The 21,721-nt window shown below is 47.3% G+C and overlaps 1 protein-coding gene across 3 annotated transcripts in view; it reads left to right on the top strand.

Moving 5' to 3' along the window:
* Positions 1-21,721, top strand: part of LOC146173099 (phospholipid-transporting ATPase ABCA3-like) — a 95,555-nt gene that overhangs the window by 61,803 nt on the left and 12,031 nt on the right. For 2 of the 3 annotated variants that reach the window (XM_084584462.1, XM_084584460.1), the window contains 7 exons: positions 1,341-1,592; positions 6,523-6,714; positions 11,944-12,119; positions 12,248-12,415; positions 15,668-15,855; positions 17,384-17,557; positions 18,239-18,464. In XM_084584462.1, the coding sequence (XP_084440588.1) occupies positions 1,341-1,592; positions 6,523-6,714; positions 11,944-12,119; positions 12,248-12,415; positions 15,668-15,855; positions 17,384-17,557; positions 18,239-18,464 (1,376 nt within the window). The remainder of the gene's footprint in view (positions 1-1,340; positions 1,593-6,522; positions 6,715-11,943; positions 12,120-12,247; positions 12,416-15,667; positions 15,856-17,383; positions 17,558-18,238; positions 18,465-21,721) is intronic. The other variant, XM_084584461.1, reaches the window with a different exon arrangement.

The following is a 21,721-nucleotide window of genomic DNA, read 5'->3' as shown; positions in this document are numbered from 1 at the left end:
GGTTCAGTAGCTGAAAGTCCTAACCACTGAGCTTTCAGCGGCAGGCTAAGGTGTGCTTTCGAAAAGTATTTTTTGTTTTGTTTGGTGTTTTCTTTTTTTCAACCGATGTAGCTTGAGGAGAGGTGAGTATGCGCAGAGCGGTTGGGTGCAAGAGGCAAGAGACAAAAGCGGAAATCGATCATATCCGAGATGGAAGTAAATGAATTTGGACAAAGTATGTGATGCTTAAAAAGGGACAAGCTGCGGCTCATCATAGTGACCGATTGGACATCCAGAAAAAGGAAAGGATCAAAGAAATTTGCATGGCGTAATGTGGTTACGAATCTGTCTGAAGTACGAGAGCGAGAGATTTGTTTCACAGTAACCTGAGGTTAGGTGATCGTGAAGGCCACGGTAATAACAAAGAGGAACCTGAATTCACTATCATTATTTGGTGGCATTCTTAGAGGTCATGCATATCCCGGCAGGTGTGGCTGAAAGTATTTTTTTTATCTCGTGCTTTGGGCATCATATGTTGATCTCTGATTGTGTCGAAAGGCTTTTGTGATCAGCAGATATCTAAAAATTTCGTGTAGTGTCCTGTGAAAACTTCCAGCAGTACTACAAGGTTTGCATTATCTGCAGCTCGCACTGAGAACCATGATGCATACCACCAAGCAAATCAGTTTTAACATGCACTTCTTTAGTGATGCTTTGTACCGGTTTATTTGGGTAGCTCTGTTATTATAGAGTTTAACCCTGTAATAACAGAGCTAGGAATGATTGTTTGAGCACAAAAGCAAAAGCTGCTTTTAAGTGCATGCCTAAAATACCGATGTATCATGGCCGTTACCTGTCCAGACAGAAACTATTCAGAGCATCAGAAAAAAATTGTAGTTTTTATTCGTACTTGTGGGGTAATCATAGGTTGAATGCGGGCGCAGTATCAGCTCATATAATCGAGTCCCGTTGCTATGGGAATTGGGATAGTGCCAGGCTCTTGCTAGTTCAAGGGGTCTCGCACCGGGGGATTCCAACAGGCTTGTGAAAGAGGTTGACGCCCGGGTATGACTGGCTGGGGACGCGGTGATCGGAATAACCCTCCTGAAACCTGAACTGCATGCTTTAAGAGTCGCCCACACACATCTCAAATACACGCAGTTGCTACTTCAATGACGGGGACAGCCCTGTTTCCGGGAATAGACTCGTTGCTTAGTTTCAGTTCGGCTTTAGTGAGTGTTCCCCTTAATATTGCAGTGACCTGTACATTGCATGATTCTTTTATGTCCATAGCCAACGTGCACCGCAGTCATCGACCAGCCCATTGTGTTTTTCCTTTTGTTTCTTGTTCGCCGTGACAGGTGTGATGCTGAGCATCGTCATGGCAGTCGTCTCGTTCCTCGCCAAGTTCCCCCAACTGGGCATCGATGACGACGCCGTTCAGAAGTCTATGGGGGTGCTAAGGCTGGTTCCCGGCTTCGCCGTCACCTGGGGCTTCTCCAACATCCACGAGATCGGAGGGGACGCCGAAAAGTGTTCCAAACTGACGCCCACCCTTCTCAGCAGCTACTGTCCCCTCGCTCCGGTTATGGGCATCGAGGTCTGCTGCCAAGGTATGTGACTGCTTCGCACAACGCCCACGTCTTAGATTTTCTTTGTCCAAATCACAAAGAACATTTCAGAGTGGCTGTTTTTCACTTGGAGAAAGCTTTGGCGATCCATTTGGCGTGATGTAATGTAAGTCCAACTTATACATAAGAACTGAAGAGCCAAGAAACATCACATAGTAGAGTGCATGGATTTTATTGACTCCGATGGCACGGATTTTGAACGGTGCAATAATTTCTCGAACTTGTGAGATTCTTATCAAGATTCTGCTGTATTTACTCCCATAACAGCGCAGTCGTATAACAAACACACCAGCTTTTTGGCTGTCATATTGAAAACACTTAATGCAGAGATGCATTAAATATTTTCAGTGTTTCCTCCTTTTCTTCCTATTGCCCCGCCGTGGTGGCACAGTGGCTATGGTGCTCGACTACTGTGCCCAAGGATGCGAGATTGAACCCCGGCCGCGGCGGCCGCTTTTTGATGGAGGCGAAAAGCAGGGCACCCGTGTGCTGTGCGATGTCAGTGCACGCTAAAGAACCCCAGATGATCAAAATTTCCGGAGCCCTGCACTACGGTGTGTCCCATAGCCTGAGCTGCTTTGGGACGTTAAACCCCATAAGCTTTTAAACCATAAACCAAGCCAAACCAAACCAAACCTTTTCTTCTTGCATAATGTATGTACTCTGTAGCAGCTGTGTTGTCAGAGGTTAGCTCAGCTTCCACAAGGTGTGCGCACTTCATTGCACTTTAGGTAGGGGATGCATGCACGCTTAAAATGATGCACCAAGGATGCTCTGATCCATCGGGTTCTGTTTGATGCCATAGTGCAGTTAAATCACAGTATGTGACAAAGTTGCTCAGGTCTGTGCTTAAGGGGGGAGGCTACCTTTGAATACCAACTTTGTTGTTTCTTGAGATAATTGAATGAAATTTTCAGGGTAGACTCATGGCACAGCCATTTGAATAACTGCAAAGTTTCATGGAGCTGCGCACATTGGTACTCAAATTAGAGAAGTATATCAGAATGGTTCACATGGGTTACTTGTTCCATGCCTGGTGAACTTGCAAAATGTGTTGGCACTATGAAATATATTATGAAGGTTCCTGAATAGGTACCACAGGGCAAGACAGAGCCCTTTTTTTTAATTTCCCTGCCGAAAACTTTTAGCAGTGCACTGAAGTTAGTGCCACTAATTGGACTTGCATTAGCCTAATTTTGATTGTTTATTATAAATTCGAGACTCAATAATTTGAAAAAATGAGCTTGTCTTGCCCTCGGAAATTTATTCAGGCACACAATAAAAAAAACCAGGTGGGAATCCGATTAGCGGTTCCAGAAATATTGCGGGAATAAGCAACCATACCATGAAAAAAATTCATTCTGAGAAAATGGCCCTTGAAGTTTAAAACAGCATTTTCAAGTCTAAAGTTTGTTTTTCACTGCAGCACGTTGTGCCTCCACCTCCCCGATTCCCTCGGAAAGTGCATTTTCATGCGAACAGCGGACGACGCTGACGACGCGTTATCGCTTGCGATGACAGACGCGATACGGGAGGCCGAGATCGCCGAGGTTGATAAGGTCGGTACAGCAGGCACGCTTCAAACGCCGGCTCCTTACGTTGACGCGAAAGATACACAGTTGGAAGTGGCAGCGCAGTCGGTCTAGTAGTGATGTAGCAGAAGCAGCACTAATAGAAGCGTCTCTGCGCCCGTTGAAAACGCTTTTCGCTAACTTCGCGATTCGGACGGCATTCACAGAACGACGACGTATGCAGTGTTTTGAACTTCTTAGCGCGCATCGTGGCCGACCGTGCAATAATCCACAAAGTGCACATAACCGTTCAAAACACGCCACCAGAATTCGTAACGAGCGATGATCACGGCGATCTCAAAATGGTAAAACGTGGAGCGATTCAGCGAGCGTACAAAGAACGCCAGCTCAGTAGCAAGCCGGAGCAGACGACGCGCCGGGGAGGGGCTACCGCGTCAGCGCGCGCAGCAGCCAATAGCAGTCGCGCGATCCCCCGCGTTCTCACGGAGCGCGCGCTTTGTCCAATCACAGCCCGAATTCGAGACGCGGGAAGCTCAACAATCCCTGTGAGGCCCCCAATCACAAGCGAGCCACGCTTCTGCTATGCCGCGAACGCCGCCGGCGAAGGCAATATGGAAAAGGACAAGCATTCACAAACAAAACAAGACCAAGATGGCGGCGCTCGGTTCAGCGGCAGAGAAATGGCGCGCGCGCGAAGTTTGGGTACTTTTGCCGTTCGCTCGCGACTCTGGGGCTGCCGCGGCCAGTTGTATATTTAATTTAAAGCAGTTCCACGATGAATTAGGCGTTTATAATTATAAGAAAGGTAGTTTATAACATATACAGCCGAGATATGTACTTTTTGAAAAGCAGAGTTTTTCGCGATTTTTCGACTTTCAAAGCCCGCGTGCCCCCTTAACTTTGTAACATAGAAATCTTACCACATCGAAATACAGTCAAACCCACTTATATAAAATATTTAAGTGCCATGGAAGTATCGTTGTTATAACCGGGTTAGGCAGAAAAAAAAACAGAAAGCATTATAAACTACACATTTAATGAGGAAGAGGTAGCATACACTTTTTATTTCGTAGCGGGAAGAAACCCCTAATCCGTAAGCATTGTCTGTTTCACGGCAATCTGGCTGACACCTTTCTGCAGAGCATCCAGCTGCTCAACATAGTGCAGTGGAAAGTTCTTAGCGAAGTCTCACAGGGAGTCGATCATTCTCAAAGCCTCCTGATGAGACGCAGCCTGCACAGGTTCTGATTCATCGTTGTCGTTGTCGCTACTCTCACCGTCCTACACACCAGTGACTGCCCTGACAATAACCTCGTCTGTCAGCTCTTCCATCTGTCATGACTGTATCGTCAGCATGTAAAAGTTCAAGACCCGATGCTTTGCCGTCACTACTGCCCACTGTTGATCAAAGTTCGGTCACCGCTGTGTCGGCAGAAGCTTCGAGACCTTCTGCGTACCTGGTAACCCCAGTGAAGCCCACCTTCCTGAAGCAGTTCATGATGGTGGAGGAGCTTACTTCTGCCCATGCTCCAGAAATGGAACTGCACTGCCATCAGGAGCGAGATTTTCAAGTCTGGCGCCAGTCGGCGTTCCTTGACAAAAATGTCGAGGTTCAGTGCGAGCCTGCTCAAAACACGTCGGCGATGCAGTGCTTGAAGCAAGCAGTCTCGCCTGTATCCATAGGCTGCAAGCCTGCAGTGGTGTTAGGTGGGAGGAAAACAACTTCCGCATGCGAGAGCTTCTGAGCTGTTTGGTGCGCAGTGCAATTATCGAGCACCAATGCCACCTTCCTGCCTTTGCGCTGCATCCGCTCATAAAACTCGACCAGCCACTTGCAGAAAAGGTTGTGTCATCCATACCTTCCTGTTATGATGGTAGCGAACTAGAATCCTCCTGGCACCACAACGTCGGGGGATTCTTGGATTCCCCTATGACAGAGGCGGAGCACTGGTCACTGCCGTCCATGTTAGCTCTCAACATAATGGTCACGCACAATTTTCTTTGCTTGCTGCTCTTACAGGGATCGCCCTCAGCAGCATGCATTTTTGACGGTAGCATCTGGAAAAACAGCCCAGTCTCGTACTCATTGTACAAGTCCTGGTCTGTGTATGCTTCTTTGATGCAGGGCAGTGTTTCCTAAAGCCACTTCTGCCTAATGTCGACATCAAATGATTCTGCCTCGCCCACGACTACCTTGTAGACGGTTCCATGTCTCTCCTTGAACCGTTTAGTTCAACCACCACCAGGCTGTAAATCGGTGTTGCGCAGGAGATATGCGAAGCGCTTCGCCTTCTCCGCTAAAATCTGGCCACTAGTCGGCAGGTTTGCTGCACGGGTGTTTGAGAACAACTGGTAGAGCGCCTGTTCTAAGTCTTTGTAGGCCCCATATCGAACTCCTTTCCAGCTGTTGTCCATTGCACGGGCAGCATTGGCATCGCTTTCATTCTCAATTTTGAGTGTGTTGCGGATGATTGTGTCGATACTGTCGGTTGCGTCAGGCCGTACTTACGCACCAAGTTGCACACTTTTAAGCCGTCTTTGTGCTTGTTCGCATTCAGTTCCTCTCTGGGCCAGTTGTGTCGAGTTTCCTTAACAACGATCCTCCATTGCTGTTCACGGAAAATCCAGGGCCGGCAAGATCATGGCAATGATGATGGCACACTAGGAGAACCACGCTAGAAAGACGTGCACGGACGCTGCTGCATGCCTGCCACAAAACGAACCGCGAAGCGGGGGCCTGGACAAAGCAAATAGGGCGAATAGTGCAGCGCACCACGGTCAGCGCACCCTCAGAATGGACTGCTCCACAATGCAGAGGCAAAGAGGGTGACGCGTGTTTCCTAGGCAAGGGCGGTCTCGAGGGGGAGCACTCAAAGCTCTCCCTCAGAACGGCCGCGCCTAGCAGTGCCTTACGCCTTCCCTCCTCCTCCACATGAGAAAGCACTCTGTCCTCCCCCTCATCTTTGCTGCATGCAAGTTTCCCCGGCACACCCGACCAACGCATTGGCTCGACGCACTCTGTCCCGATTTCTTTTTTTTTTTGTTATTATTGTTACTGCATCAGTGTTGTCGGTGTCTCTGCATATGCGCGCGCTTTTCTGCGTTTTTGTTGACTTTCAGTGACCATATTTGATTGTTATAAGCGGTAATATAATATTACATCATTGTAATAAGCGGGGTTTATTTTACCATAGAACACATGGCAAACCTGACGATATTGTTATAGTAAGTGGGTTTGACTGTACAAGGCATCCTATGAAACGCGTCGCTGGATCACCCACGAAAAAGCGTTTATTTCAACCATCTTGCCGGCAAATTATACCAGAGGGCCATGGTCATTTTTTGTTTCTAAGGAGAGCCTATCGTTGTCTGCCTTTCAGACTGCGGCAATGACACCTACTGCTACATTCCACACTCGGCGTTCAGCGTGGACCGCTGGGGCAGTGGCCGGGAGATGCTGTACCTCTTCTTTGTCGGCATCGGGCTCTTCCTGCTGCTGGCGTTCTTCGAGTCCAACGTCTACGGCATCTGGTATCGCATTAAGTCCCTCTCCAGCGGTAGACTGCATGGAGGTGCGTTGGGATTTCACTCTTGCTTCAGTCAATCTTCTTTATTTATATTTAGCAGCAGTAGGTAATGCTTTGAGCCAGCAATATTCTGTACAGCCAAAGGAGGTGGTGTTGATATACGATTTATAGGACACTGAGGACAACTTTGTGCAACTTTTTTTTTTTGCTATGGAAACTCTGTTCGATGACCCTTGCTCGCCTTGGTGATGTTAGTCTATCTGGCTGTAAAAGACTCGTTTATTGCTGCAAAAGGGTGCAGTTGAGATTTTATGATTGCTGTCCATATTTAGCCCTAACCAAAATAAATAGACCTTAATGAGTTATGAATTTTCACCGTCTGTTTTTCAGAGTTTTCATATTAAAGTGGCATAAACACGTTGAAAAAGTTTGTTCCTCAGAAAAATTGTTCTCAATTCGAGTTGTGTATATTCAAGAGGCTGTATTAGCGGTGCACGGCTGTACGTAGGTAAAAAGATGAAATGCATCTCCTGACATGGGACAACTCCAGTAAAACCTTGATGATTCGAACTCGGTAAATTCGAAATCCCAGATAATTTGAAGGTCTTCTGTGGTCCCGTATTTCCCTATGTAAATTTTATGGGATAATTCGAACCGGCTGCCTGCACCAGCCCGATTAATTCGAAAATTAGGTGGGCTGTGTGGCAATCCCCAATTCATGTTTTGCCGCAAACCCGGCAAAACGACGGCCCTACGGAGCCGTGAGGCAAAGCCACATAACAATGACAGTGATTTATAGGTGAAGCGCCCCAACCGGAGCACACTGCACTAAAATCGGTCCACAGTGCACCCCGCGGACCGCTGGAACGCGTGCCTGCAGAGGAAAAGACGTGCTTCACTGCAGCGTGGCATGCATACTGTTTCTCCATCCCATGGCGTCTCCACCCTCTCTTCACACTGCATAAGGAGCAACATGTGTTTCGTGCCACACCCGCTCTTCCCACGTACCTCCGACGCTGCAAGTATGCGATAAGACACAGGTCTCCCCTGCGCCATTTCTTTGTGTTGTGCGCGGCAGTTAGGGGTCGGCTACTGTGCTGTTGTTTTTGGATCATCATTCATTGTTTTTTATTTTTGGGCTGTGCAGAAGTGTTAGCTTTGTGACCGTGCTATTGAACGAAAAGCCGAAGTACAAGACTTTAACGCTATAGCAGAAGTTCTGTTTGATCCAAGAAGCAGGCAAGAACGCTTGTTCCAAGACCGAGTTGGCTAAAAGGCACGGCGTGCCCCTCTCGACGTTTTCCACAATACTGAGCAACTACCGTAAAAACCCGCGTATAATACGAGTTTTTTTTCCAACTTTCAGCGTTCCAAATTTCCGCCTCGTATTATTTGCGGATCCCAACCAAAATGTCAAAGTTTTGCGAGAAGTTTTGGTTTCGTTGTTGCCGCGTGGCTACGGCTTGGCTTTGTTATCGATGTGCGGCTACGGCTTGGCTTCGTTGCCCTAACGTGGCCGCACCCCGCAGTGGCCACGACGTCGAGGTGTCGTCTCTTTGTTGTTGAGTCGTCGAGTGCGCACAGCATCAGCGCATGTGCTCTCGTGCAAACCACGGTTCGCGAAAAAGTGCACGCTTTTTTCTTTAAGTGAACGAGCAGGATGCCAGGGTCTCGGAAACAGTACTCGGCTGCTTTTAAGAGAAAGGTGATTTTAGTTGCTGAAAACATCGGCAACAGTGCGGCCGGGAGGCAGTTTGGCGTCACCGAGGGAAGCATTCGCGGATGGCGACGACAGAAAGAAGCCCTTTTCGCGTGCAAGGGAATGCGAAGAAGCTTTCGCGGGCCAAAGAATGGCGCATTCCCGGAAATTGAACTCGCTCTGACGGAGTTCGTACGAGAACAGCGAGCATCGCATCTAGCTGTGAGCGTAGAGCTTATGCAAGCAAAAGCTAGGGAGCTTGCAAGGGAAAAGGGAATTCCGAGCTCCGCCTTCAAAGCAAGCAAGCACTGGATACATCGCTATATGTGCCGTGCTGGATTCTCGCTACGCCGGCGAACCTCGATTTCACAAAAGCTGCCCGAATCCTTCGAAGAGCTGCTGGTGGCTTTTCAGCGCCACGTGATTTCTTTGCGAAAGACCAAAAACTTTCAGCTGGGGCAAATAGGCAATGCTGACCAGACGCCGGTTTACCTGGACATGCCATCGCCCCTCACCGTCCATGAGAAAGGCTCTAAACAAGTTTGTATCCGGTCTACTGGAAACGAGAAGACGCGGGTTACAGTCATGCTATCGTGCACGGCAGACGGCCGCAAGCTCCCGCCCTATGTCATCTTCAAGCGCAAGACAATGCCGAAAGGTGAGGAGCTGCCGAAGAATGTCATCGTGAGATGCCACGAAAAAGGTTGGATGAACGAGGATCTTGTCCTCGACTGGGTGAAGTCAGTGTGGTGCAAACGGCCCGGTGCACTGTTGTCCTTTCCATCCATCCTCGTGCTGGACGCGTTTCGTTGCCATTTGGCCGACTCGGTGAAAAGGCTGCTAAGCGACTGCCGCACAGAACTTGTTGTGATTCCGGGTGGGATGACCTCACAACTTCAGCCTCTCGACGTTTGTGTCAACAAACCCTTCAAGGACGCAGTCAAGCGATGCTACGCGGAATGGATGCGGTCAGGTGAGCCTGCAGTGACGCCGGCCGGGCGGCTGAAGCGAGCATCGCCAGCCACGCTGTGCAAATGGATTGTGGACGCGTGGGCAAGCATCCCAGAGGAGCTTGTGCGCCGTTCGTTTAAGAAGTGCGGCATCTCAAACGCCCTCGATGGCACAGAAGATGAGTACCTGTGGGATGATTTGTCCGACAAAGAAATTTCCGAGGAAAGCGCTGCTGAAGATGAAAGTGATTGAAGTGTGAGGTCCGATTTCAATAAATGTCTTGTTTTTTCTCTCTCGTATTATATGCGGTAAAAACTTTTTTTTTCCATTTCGCGTCTCCAGAATTTCACCTCGTATTATATTCGGGTTCGTATTATACGCGGGTTTTTACGGTAGTCAGATACTAGAGGCCTACGGCAAGACACATTCTTCGAAGCGGTCACCAGTGCGGGCTTCTGCATATCAAGATGTAGAACCTGCTCTGCTTCGCTGGCTGCAGAAAGCAAACGCAGCCCACCTTCCTGTTAGTAGAACGATACTGCGGGAGAAAGTCAACGACCTGGCTCAGCAACTTGGGCACAAAGAATTCAAGTGTAGAAACGGATGGTTTAGCGGTTTTAAAGAACATGATAATTTGACATTTCTCACCGTCTGTGGTGAGAGTGGCAGCGCTAACGAGAGAGTTGTCGAGAATTGGAAGAACCACATTTTGGCTGGCTCCGCTCCTTTGCGAATATGGTGCAGACTGCATTTACAACCTTGACGAGGCTGCACATTTTATAAGATGACGCCAACAAAAACATTCACAGTGAAGGACACCGCAGTCAAGGGTAGAAAACATGCCAAGGACGGTTACTGTGCTGTTCTGTGCGAACATGTGCAGTAAACACAAGATGCTGTTACTAGTTGTTGGGAAGACGGGGAAGCCTCGCTGCTTCAAAAATATGCGGCTGCCGCCCAAGGATGAACTCGTCTACAGGCACAGTAAGAAAGCCTGGGGGACAGGTGCAGTATTTGAGGAGTGCGTGCGGCAACTTGACCGTAGGTTTGCGGCCTCGGGCAGGAATGTACTATTTGTTGTCGACAACTGCCCGGCATGTGGCGACATCCCACACCTCCAGGCCATCAGGATGGTATTTCTACCTCCGCACATCACTTCGATCTCACAGCCGATGAACCAAGGTGCCATTCACCACACAAGGAAGATTTATATTCACCACCTGCTCAAGGGCAGGCTTCTTTGCGACAACAATAGCAAAGAGTACTCCATCGACCTCATCGAAGCTATATGCCTCATGGTGTATGCTTGGAAACAGGTGGAGCCCACATTGATCAGGCGGTGTTTTGAACACACTTGTTTTATTGCGAAAGCAATACTACTCTCATTTTCAGCCCTTCGCGTAGCCACGGTCGGTAGGCACGTTTGACCTTTAATGACCCCAGATGGCTGTGACATCATACCAGCTGTGAGCGATGGGCTACCAAGTGGAATCGGTGGGTGGCGGCGATCGGCAGGCACGGCGCGCTGCAGCTGGAGTCACGCTGCTACCGAGTAGAGGTGCTGCTTTCATCTCTTCTCTCACAGTTGAGAGGAGGAGGAGGAAAACGATGGGTATTTAAATGCTCGCGCTTGCTCAGCTGAGGCACTCGCTATGCATCCTGATAAACAAAGAAAAGTCACGCCGTCTCAATGAAGTCAGGAATTGACAGCGGGCTACAGAGACAGATGAACAGGAACAGTGTCTCGCTCGACGGCGTGCTCAAGATGCAGCTAGACAAGCGTGTCGCCTTCTCTTGAATCGTTCTCAACCGGTGACGACTCCGAATGGAATGTAATGGACACTTTGAACAGTGAAGACTCTTTGTCGACATGTTCACACTCAAGAACGTAGGAATGCAACTAGGCGGCAACGATGCGTTCAGGAAACAGAAGAAGAACGGCAACGGAACTATTGCATAGCCATGCTATTATTGCTTTCGCAACCTACCGGGCTAAGTACCTAAAGCTAAGTACCAGCTAATTTTTTCTAGTGAAAGCACGCCGAAGCAGACAACGCATGTAGGCTTGACGAGGAAGGAGCAGAATATTGCGACCGCAACAATGCACTCTGCGCAGAAGATGGTGAGTCCAACGTAGCCAACTTCGCTGATTATCTGAACTTTGAGAATGATGAGCAGACAGGCTACTCAGAATTGGAGAGTGAGGTTACTGCTGTTGCGAATATATGCGATGACAGCGACAAAGTGAGTTGATCGGATCGCTGAGCAATATCCGCGGTTTCGTTGAGTGCCACGGTGAAAGTTTTGAAATGTTTCACGTGTCTGACCAACACAAGAACATGAACTTCAGAGCCTCAAACTACTGGGCGCATCAAACGCACCAGCGTCTCTGATTACTTTAAGTAATTCAAAATATGTCGAATAAATGTAGTGCGTTCCTGCAACAAATTTTCTTGCCTGAGTCGTATTTCTTGGTGTGTTCGGTTAATTCGAAAACACGCCTAATTCGAAGGTTTCTTACGGTACCGATGACTACAAATTAACAAGGTTTTACTGTAGTACTAGACTTTTTTGCTTTGTTGCTTTCTTCAACCTACGATGTCAACTTCGTGCTGCCCTGATAGGTGGACCAATGGTCTTGCCCGCAGATATCGAGATGAACATCCACGCGCCAAGCACCGCGGAAGACAATGACGTGGCAGCGGAGCGTGCAGCGGTTGAAGAGCTGGTCAAGAGTGGGCGCATGGCAAAGGAAGCATTAGTTGCACTCAACCTGAAGAAGAACTTCAGAGCTCTTCAGGTAACAGCCTTCCTTCTGCGATTCCCCCCCATTTTCGCTGCCTTATCTCCCACAGTAGACACTGGTGTACGTATTTTGCCTGGGAGTCTGGAGTGTCAGTTCTTGTTGAATGTTGGAATCTGCTGCAGGCTGTGGACAACCTGACCTTTGCGGTGCACAAGAACGAATGCTTTGGCCTCCTGGGTGTCAATGGCGCCGGCAAGACAACGACCTTCCGCATGCTGACCGGCGACCTGCCCATGAGTTCTGGCAACGCCTACCTGGGGGAGGCCAGCCTCCAGAATGACCTCCAGGAGGTAGGTGGTCTGCTGAAGTGACGAGGAGATGCCTCGGGAACAATGCCCATGTAGATTTGGTTGAATTTTTAATGAAATTCGTGAAATATTTCGGCGAATGTTCACTAGGCATTGACACCCATGGTAATGTGAATTGCTGTACTGGCCACCAGATCAGTAGTGAAAATGCTGATATCAAAATGCTGTTTGGTTACTCTGTGGCAGGGATATGGTATGTGTTGCATGTAAATTCTCATTAGGGCCACAGGGGAGCTCAAGTATCTGCAAGTGAATTACAGTGTGCTAATACTCTCTACAGTCAAATCTTATAACTATGAACACCACATTAACCAAAGTTTTCAAATTAACGAAATTTTTGAAAATCCCCAACTGATATTCAATATTTTAAATGTGCAAATATATTACAACTACAGATTTCAATATGGCACATATTTCAGAATAACGTACATAATTTATTCTTTCTTCTGTAACAAAGAAACGTTAGTATTACGAATTCACCTAAAATTAACAGTGCTGCAACTCTCTCGTGAAACAGAAAACCACCATTTCTGGGTGGATTCCAGGGGCTTTAGTTATCATCATCATCACCATATCTCGTGCCAACACCTAGTGCCACCACAAAGCCAGCAGGCCTAGCCACCTGCATTTTGTAGCGAGAGCTACATTCGGCTGAGCATTTTACTGTGGAACCACTCTGGAATGTGTGGAATGTGCCGCACCCAGAGCTTTGCTTCTGGGTGCTGCCGCGCGTGCCGTCACGCGGATGCCACGCGTGAGCTATGCGCATAACTGCGTGTGCGCAACTGCGTGTATAAACGGAGACGAGACACAGCGGCCGCAGCGCAGTTGTTTTGCATGGAGGAGAGTCGGGCCATTTCTCGGTGGCGGCATCGACAGGAGAGGCTCAGTTTCTCGGATCCAGTAGTTGTCGCCTGGTAATTGGCCATTCAGCAAAGAACGAATAGCGAAAGGCCAAGCGAGCAGTAGAGATGCCTGAACAGAGAGAAGAACGCCTCGCCAAGCGAAGACTGCAGGATGCAGAGAGTAACAGGCGGCGCATAGCAGCTCAGATGGAGCCTTTGGAAGGTCAAGAGGAATCGCGACAGCAACAGAAGAGAATGTAAAAAAAAGCCTGTCGTGTAACTTGGTTGCTGATACCAGTCATCTTGAACCTAATAAGAAAGCCGGAGTTTGCATCTGCGCGAGACAATGTGTCGCTGCTGTCAGACATCTGCCTTCGATCGCAGTGAACAATGGAGGAGCCTGCTGTGTTAGACTTGTGGAGAGCTGCATTGTTATGCAGTGAGTTTACGGCTCGCAGCAAACATTTGTCAAACATAAGATTAATGTGGGTTTCACCTGTGTACCAGCTTACGGCACAGTTTCAGAGTTGTGCGTGATTTTGGGAGACTTCAACAGGGAGGACTTGTTTAGACATCATACGAAACAGAAATTCGACTTTAATTTGGCATCAAATCCCACCATCGCAACCACATAATGGGGGACCGCTACTGATCTCATGTATCAAAGGGAATCTTTACATTGCATACATTCAGGAAACTACTGCGTGTTACTAATACTGATCACTGGGCTGTCCCTCTTTCTGTGCGTGAAATAAAAACAAATGATGTGTGACGACCAATATCTCTTCATTGCTAATCAGTATAAGCTCAACAATAGGCTCGCCAACATGCGGAAACCAGAGCAAAGTAGCTCCCGCTACTTGTATCCTAGCGTAGCCGAGCTAAGCTAAGTTTGTGTTCTGCGTCATTTACTAGTCGGAATTTGGTAGTGGTCATTTACCGCGCGTACGGGCAGGAATATTTCTTGTGAATAATTTTATTGGCAGGTTCACCTGAGATCCGACGATGAATGCAGCCAGCAATGGCATCAAGAAGAAGCTGAGGCAGTTTTCGCTCTTGGAATGAATAGCCATATTGCAAGAAATAAATGCAGGAAAATTTCAAATCGGCCTCTGCTGAGAGTTGGGCACTGTCCCATCGACCACCGGGAATATTTTGAAAGATGGCGACAGGATTGTCAGACTTCAGTGAGCACTGAAGATTAAGTCTTATCGAATCCATGTTTTATTGCACACGAATGAAGTCCACAATTACATCGCTCAGTGCAGTGACGTACACGATGAGGTGTTGCGTGAAGTGGGATGTGTGGAGAGTTTTTAATCGGTGCTGTGTGTCGCATGCATCAGAAGAAAATGCTCTCTTCAAATAAAGCACGTTTAAAGTTAGTTGAGCATTTTCATTTGAGATTTTGCTTGTCTTCACACATGCCTACTGCCAAAGTACATCATTTTCATGCATCGGTTTGACCACTGGCTTATAATTGCAAGTTTTTTATTACAGCAACATTTCAAAATAATGAACAATATTAGGCGATCACCTGCGATTCGTTATATTGATTTGACTATAATGACTTAATTTTTTTTCTGTTTTGCGCATTGATTTCCTTTTCGAATATGCTTGCTAAAAACGACAAAATGTGAGGTGCGGCGATTTTCATCATGCTATACTAAGTTGCACTGGCTAAAAATAGAAGAGAGGAAAGTAGCTTATACACCAAAACTTATGGTATATATATTTTTGTACCAAACACTGACTTTTCTGCACCAGAAAGCTGCTCCAAAAGCTGCTTTAAAGGGGCTTTGGTTAATCTCATTACTGTGTTGAATATGTTACGGGTGGTTTCTTTTGCCACTTAGTCGCCTTCCTCCATTTCTTACTTTTTGTTTATTTACTTATTCTTTCTTTTCTTCCTTTCTTTACTGGTGGTAATACTTCTGAACATTTTTCATTTCTTATCTGAGCTTCATTCTTTTGGGCTACATCTAGGCAGATGTAACTGCCGCAGTGGAGCAGTGGCTAGCGTGCTCGACTGCTATGCCCAAGGGTGCAGGATGGAATCCCGACTCTGACGACCACTTTTTGATGGACGCGTAAAGCAAGGCGCCTGTGCGCTGTGTGACGTCGGCACACGTTAAAGAACCCCGGATGGTCGAAATTTCTGGGGCCCTCCTCTATGGCGTGTCTCAAAGCCCAAGTCACCTTGGGATGTAAAAACCCACAAACCAAACCACGCATCTGGATTACAGTGCTTTTCTTGTCTCTGGCTTTATTTATTTATTTGTTTCGCTGTCTTATAAGACCTTTCATACTCATTTTCTTGTTTGAATAACCCAGGTCTGCCAGTGATTGCTGGATGACTTAAGTCAGTCATGATGCCTTTTCATTGCAGTTCCAGTCCAAGATTGGCTACTGCCCCCAGTTCGATGCCCAGATTGACAGGCTGACAGGACGAGAGACCCTGGAACTGTTTGCGCTAATCCGCGGTGTCCCCGCACACCGCGTGCCTTCAGTTGTCGCCTACATGATCAACCTGGCAGACCTGCAGGCTCATGCTGACAAGACCACTGAAGCCTACAGGTTTGTGACCCATAATGCAATGTGATTAACAACATGTGGGCACTCTTCCAAGGTCTACTCGGTCTGATACGAAACTGATTAGATCTAGAAGCTTAAAATTTACAAGTCACAAGACGACTCTGGGAGATGTTATGCAAAGTTTTAATGTCCTCGCTAACGCAAGAGCAAATTTCAGTTGCGTTTCTATTCTTTGCAATGGGCAAGACCTTGCCAAATGCAAATCACTTCATGGAGTGGACCCCTTTCATAATCATTGCACATTAATGAGCCCTGGGTGGTCGAAATTATACAGAGCCCTCCACTACAGCGTCCTTCTTAGCCAGTGTCCCAAGAAGCTGGCTGCAGATGTATGTACTTGCCTCTTACAGCATGTCTAAACAGCGCACCCACATAGTAGCCCCCCCCCGCCACCTTTTCCCACTAAGCTATCACCTTTTCAAGCAAACACTGCTAAAAGCTGGTGACATGGACATGATCGCAGCTGATCGTGTGCCTTTATTAATGACAGATCGATAGATGGACAGGCGTATAAAATTTCAACTCTTACAAAAACATCTCCAGAAATTTTTTGCCCTTGCATAATGAACCCGCCTATAGAAATGGCATTAGAAGGATTGGGTTCATTACGAGAGTAAATAAAGTCTTAGTATTGACTTTGCAGCTAAAAATTTTTTACTCACATACTTCTATTTGCTTCTTTTTTTTTCCGGCCATGTTTCGCAGAATATATTTCATGAGATTTTAAAAATATCCTATTCGATTTGCGTTAAGTTTTCAATATTCAAATTTTCTTCACACCCACAATTTCGCTATTCACAAAGCTCAAATTTATGTCAAGCTTTAGATGATTTGTCCACATATTAGTGCTTTGCCCCTGTCGGAATTATAAAATATGTTCCGCTGTTCGATCGCAGGTCAACATTCGGACATTATGAAATTCAATTTTTCCGGCTGAATACAAACCAAACATGTATGCACTGACATCACACATTATACAGGCTGTTTGAATTTTGCCTCCATCGAAATGTGGCTGCTACAGCTGGTATCAAAGCGGATACCCTGACACAGTAGTCGCGCACCCCTAACCACAGAGCCACGACGGTGGGGCTTCTGCCTTTCTATAAGTCATGTTAGTCTCGTATGTTTAGAGCAGGTACAGTCTTTGTCAAATGTTTGCATGCCGAGGGGTTTGCTTCTGAGGTATACTGCATATCTTCTAACACATCCCCAGCCTTCCGAATCCTCTGAAGGTGAGAAGATTTTGGTCCTGCCTCCTCCAATGGGTACGACATCCATGAATACTGCAGGGGCCCGACTGCATGCACGGCTTAGACGGAAGCTCCTCTGGGCTCTAAACCTTTGACGAAGACTGTATCTAGTCATTATAATTGTAAAATATTTGTTGGCCTGCTGTGTTCTTGGTTCGTAAATCAGGTGTTGTTGATATATCAAAAATGGGTTTCATGTCAGCTTTGTTTGAAGTGTGTGCCGCCTAGCAGCATCCTGTTCTCATCTTCTATTTATAAAGTGGTGGAAGTCGTCGGAAGCTGTCGATTGCAATGGCCCTCATCGGAAATCCTCCGGTGGTGTTCCTGGATGAACCGACGGCCGGCGTCGACCCGGCGGCACGGCGGAAGATCTGGCAAGGCCTCGACGACGTACAAAAGTTGATGGGGGCGGCTGTCATCCTCACCAGTCACAGGTGGGCGGCACTTGTTGCCACTGCCAAGGTTCTCATTTAAGGAGCGTGGATAGCAAACCTTCTGTTTCTGTGCAAGTCCAATAGGATAATGTATTCAGTTTAAATCGGGAAAATTGGACGGAAGCATGGAGCGCTTAGAAGCCTAGGAAGTAGTTTGAATTTTGAAACAGAGCACTCATTTCTTCATAAGGTATTAGCTAGAAGATCTGCTTTAGCGAATGATGATGAGTGCAGTCTGTAAAATATGGCTTAGATATGAGAAGAAAGAAAAGTGTGCATGACAGCTCACTTCCTTCTCTGTCATGTCCACTTTGTGCTGACTATCCTTTAGAAGCATCATTCTCGGGGTAGAGAAGGCATGTCTCTCGTATCCTTCATGTCTATCGTGTGTCATGTCTGCCTAGCATGCCCAGCATGCAACATCGTACAACCAAACGTCTTATCTGTTGCATCATTGTGTCTGTCATGTCATGTCTGTCATGTTCCTCGTAAGGCATGTCTACTCCTGACTGCACTGGCTCCTTGGGCCACGTGCCTAATCTGTCATTCCTGAAGAAAGCAAACGCACAAGATTATCATACCGGTTTTCTGCAGCAGTGTTGCTTACCAGAAGTAAAGTTTAGGCTCAGCTACTGCCAAAGTACTGAAGTGGATTTAATTGGACTTGTTTCTTTTCTGCAGCATGGAGGAGTGTGAGGCACTGTGCCAGCGGATATCCATCATGGTGAACGGATCCTTCCGGTGCCTTGGATCGACGCAGCACCTCAAGTCCAAGTTTGGCGAGGGCTTTACGGTCATCGTCAAAATGGGCCAGGAGCAAGCCGCCAGCTCCAGTGCGACGACAACAATCTGCAACGCCATACTGGCCGAATTTCCCAACCACTGTGTGCTCAGGGACAGCCATCAGGTAAGCAGTGGCTGGCTACAGCTGCGTGTAGCCGTTTTGTTTGCGTCCACCTTTCAGGTGTACCCTTTGGGACATTTTTTTTTAAAACCTCCGTAGTTCGAACTCCGTTAATTCGAAATCTCTGGTAATTGCAAGTTTTTCTGCAGTCCCGTATTTTCCAATGTAAATTTGACCGGATAATTCGAACCAGCGGCCTGCGCCAGCCCGGTTAATTAGAAAATTTGGGGTGCAATGCGGCAATGCCCAATCCATGTTTTGCCACAAAGCCTGCAAAATGACGGCCCTACGAAGCCACGAGGCAAAGCCACATAGTGATGGCAATGATTTATAGGAGACGCGCTTTATAGCCCACGAACCGCCGAAACGCACGCCTGCAGAGAAGACGTGCTTCACTGTAATGCGGCGGGCAGGCCATTTTTGTCACGTGATCTCGCCCCCACTGCATCCCATGCCGTGTTTTACCCTCTCTTCGCACTGGGTCAGGGGCAACACGTTTTCTATGTTGCAACCGCTTTTCCCTCATGCCTCCAACACCGCAAGTATGCGCTGCGCAGATTTCATCTGCACCATTTCTTTGTGTTGTGCGTGGCGGTTAGGGGTCAGCTACTGCGCCATTGTTTTTTAAGCTGTGCAGAAGTGATAGCTTTGTGACCGTACTAGTGAACAAAATGCTGAAGTACAAGATTTTAGTGCTGAAGCAGGAGTTCTTCTTGACAAGAACGCTTGTTCCAAGACCGATTTGGCTAAAAGGCACGGCGTGCCCCTCTCGACGTTGTCCACAATTACTGAGCAGCAAGTCGAAGATACTAGAGGCCTACGGCAAGACACATTCTTCGAAGCGGTCACCAGTGCGGGCTCCCGCATATCAAGATGTAGATTCTGCTCTGCTTCGCTGGCTGCAGAAAGCAAACGCAGCCCACCTTCCCGTCAGTAGAACTATACTGCGGGAGAAGGCCAACGATCCAGTTCTGCAACTTGGGCACAAAGAATTCGAATGTAGAAACAGGATGGTTAGCCGTTTTAAAGAACGTAATGTGACATTTCTCACTGTCCGTGGTGAGAGCGGCTGTACTAATGATAGCGTTGTCGAGAATAGGCACGCTTTGACGCCGCTGCTTAGCGAATGCGGTGCAGATGATGTTTACAAACTTGACGAGGCCGCACTTTTTTATGAGATGCTGCCAACAAAAAAATTCGCACTGAAGGACTTCGCTGTCAAGGGTAGTAAATAGACCATGAACAGAATTAATGCACTGTTCATCGCGAACATGTGCGGTAATCACAAGGTGCCTCTACTGGTTGTCAAGAAGACAGGAAGCCTTGCTGCTTCAAAGGAAGATTTATCGGCACCACCTGCTCAAGCGCGTGCTCCTTTGCTACGACAATGGCAAGGAGTACTCCATCGACCTCCTTGGAGCCATATGCCTCATAGTGTACGCTTGGAAACAAGTGGAGCCCACATTGATCAGGCAGTGTTTTGAACTCGCTGGTTTTATCAGCGAAAGCAGTGTTGATGCCATGACAGGCAACCCATGTAGGCTTCATGAAGAAGGAGCAGAGTATTGCGACTGCATCAATGCACTCTACGCAGAGGATGGTGAGTCCAACGCTGCCGGCTTCGCCGAGTATCTGAACTTTGAGAGGGGTGAGCAAACAGGCTACTTGGACTTGGAGAGTGAGGTTAGTGCTGTTGCGAACGTACGCGATGACAGCGATAATAGCGACAACGACAGTGACAAGCCTCCCTGAGCACCTTCTTTCAGTGAAGTTCTCGGATCGCTGAATGTTATCCGCCACTGGAAAATTTCAGACTACCGCATTCCTTTTCCGCATGCTGCCGGTCTGCCAACTGGCTGATGCAGGTCAGGTGACCACGTTGCCATATCCCTTCCAAGCGTGCGCGTGAAATGCGTGTCTTATGCGGGAGTTCCTCGTTTTTCGATAGTTCGTCAAAGTGAATGGAAATTTTTGAGCACACAGTCAGCATACCTGGCTGCCGTGTCTTTGGAGATGGCAACAGGAATGAGCCTGGAAAGGCATGCTCTCTGTTCCGCAAGGTAAAATTGACCTGCAAAAGGCGGTCACTGTGGGTTCGCAGAATCGACCAGGAAAAATTTGTGCTGTCAAAGATTCGTGCTTTTGTGCAAGGTGCGGTGGTTCACTGGTTTCACATTTTAAGTCAAAAGCCTTTCTAGGCTGATGGAGTGAAATCTGTGCGCGGGAGCTGTACGCCGCATCTGTCTAACACATCTGCGTATTGATGTGTCACTCGCAAATTGCAGACGTGTGAGGAGGGCGAATAGGAATGAAAACGATTGATGGTGATAGGTAATGAAAAAACTTATAGACATTGATAGAGTTAATAACCAATGCTAATGACTAATTGTGATGATTAATAATGACTAAAATGACTAGTAATGATGAATATGTCAAACTATGACTTAATGACTGAAACTGATTGGAAATGAGTAAAAATGCTTAGCTATAAGTGGCAATGACTAGGATGACTCATCATGACTGCTAATGACTACAAAGTGACCAATATGTCAAGTGATGACTTGTAATGACCCCAACTGATTGAAAATTAGTAAAAGTGTTTAGCTATAAGTGTTCATTACTACAGTGACTAGGCATGACTCATCATGACTATGAAATGACCAATATGTCAAACGACTTGAAATGACAGCAACTTACTGGAAACAACCAAAAATGCTTAGCGATGAGTGATAATGATTGCAACAACTAGGCATGACTCATCATGACCACTTTCGCCGTTCTCTTAAGAGACATCTTAAGAGACCCTCTATTGTTTGTTTGCTTAGCCGCTTGCTTAGCCGCAGAACAAATGCAGGATCATGTGCACAGTGTGTGTGATCGGAACAAGTGTTTAGATGGAAATTTTTGAGCACACAGTCAGCATACCTGGCTGCCGTGTCTTTGGAGATGGCAACAGGAATGAGCCTGGAAAGGCATGCTCTCTGTTCCGCAAGGTAAAATTGACCTGCAAAAGGCGGTCACTGTGGGTTCGCAGAGTCGACCAGGAAAAATTTAGCAGTGTGCCGCACACCACAGGAATACGCCGTGTCCATTTTGATTGGGGAATTTCACAAACGCTACCATCACTGTAAGAGAAATATATAGCCACCTGGTAAGAGATACATCTATATTCAGTTGCACATAAATACTTATACTCTGCTCTTGCTTGCGTCCAGTCTTATGCTCGTGTACAGATTAATGTCCTCCTGCATCCCTTCTTT

The sequence above is a fragment of the Amblyomma maculatum genome, chromosome 11 (genome assembly GCF_055883805.1).
Source record: "Amblyomma maculatum isolate TAMU_Amacu chromosome 11, ASM5588380v1, whole genome shotgun sequence".
Taxonomy (NCBI): Eukaryota; Metazoa; Arthropoda; class Arachnida; order Ixodida; family Ixodidae; genus Amblyomma; species Amblyomma maculatum.
The sequence above is the reverse complement of the archived record's forward strand: the minus strand, read 5'-3'. Positions and strand labels throughout refer to the sequence as shown.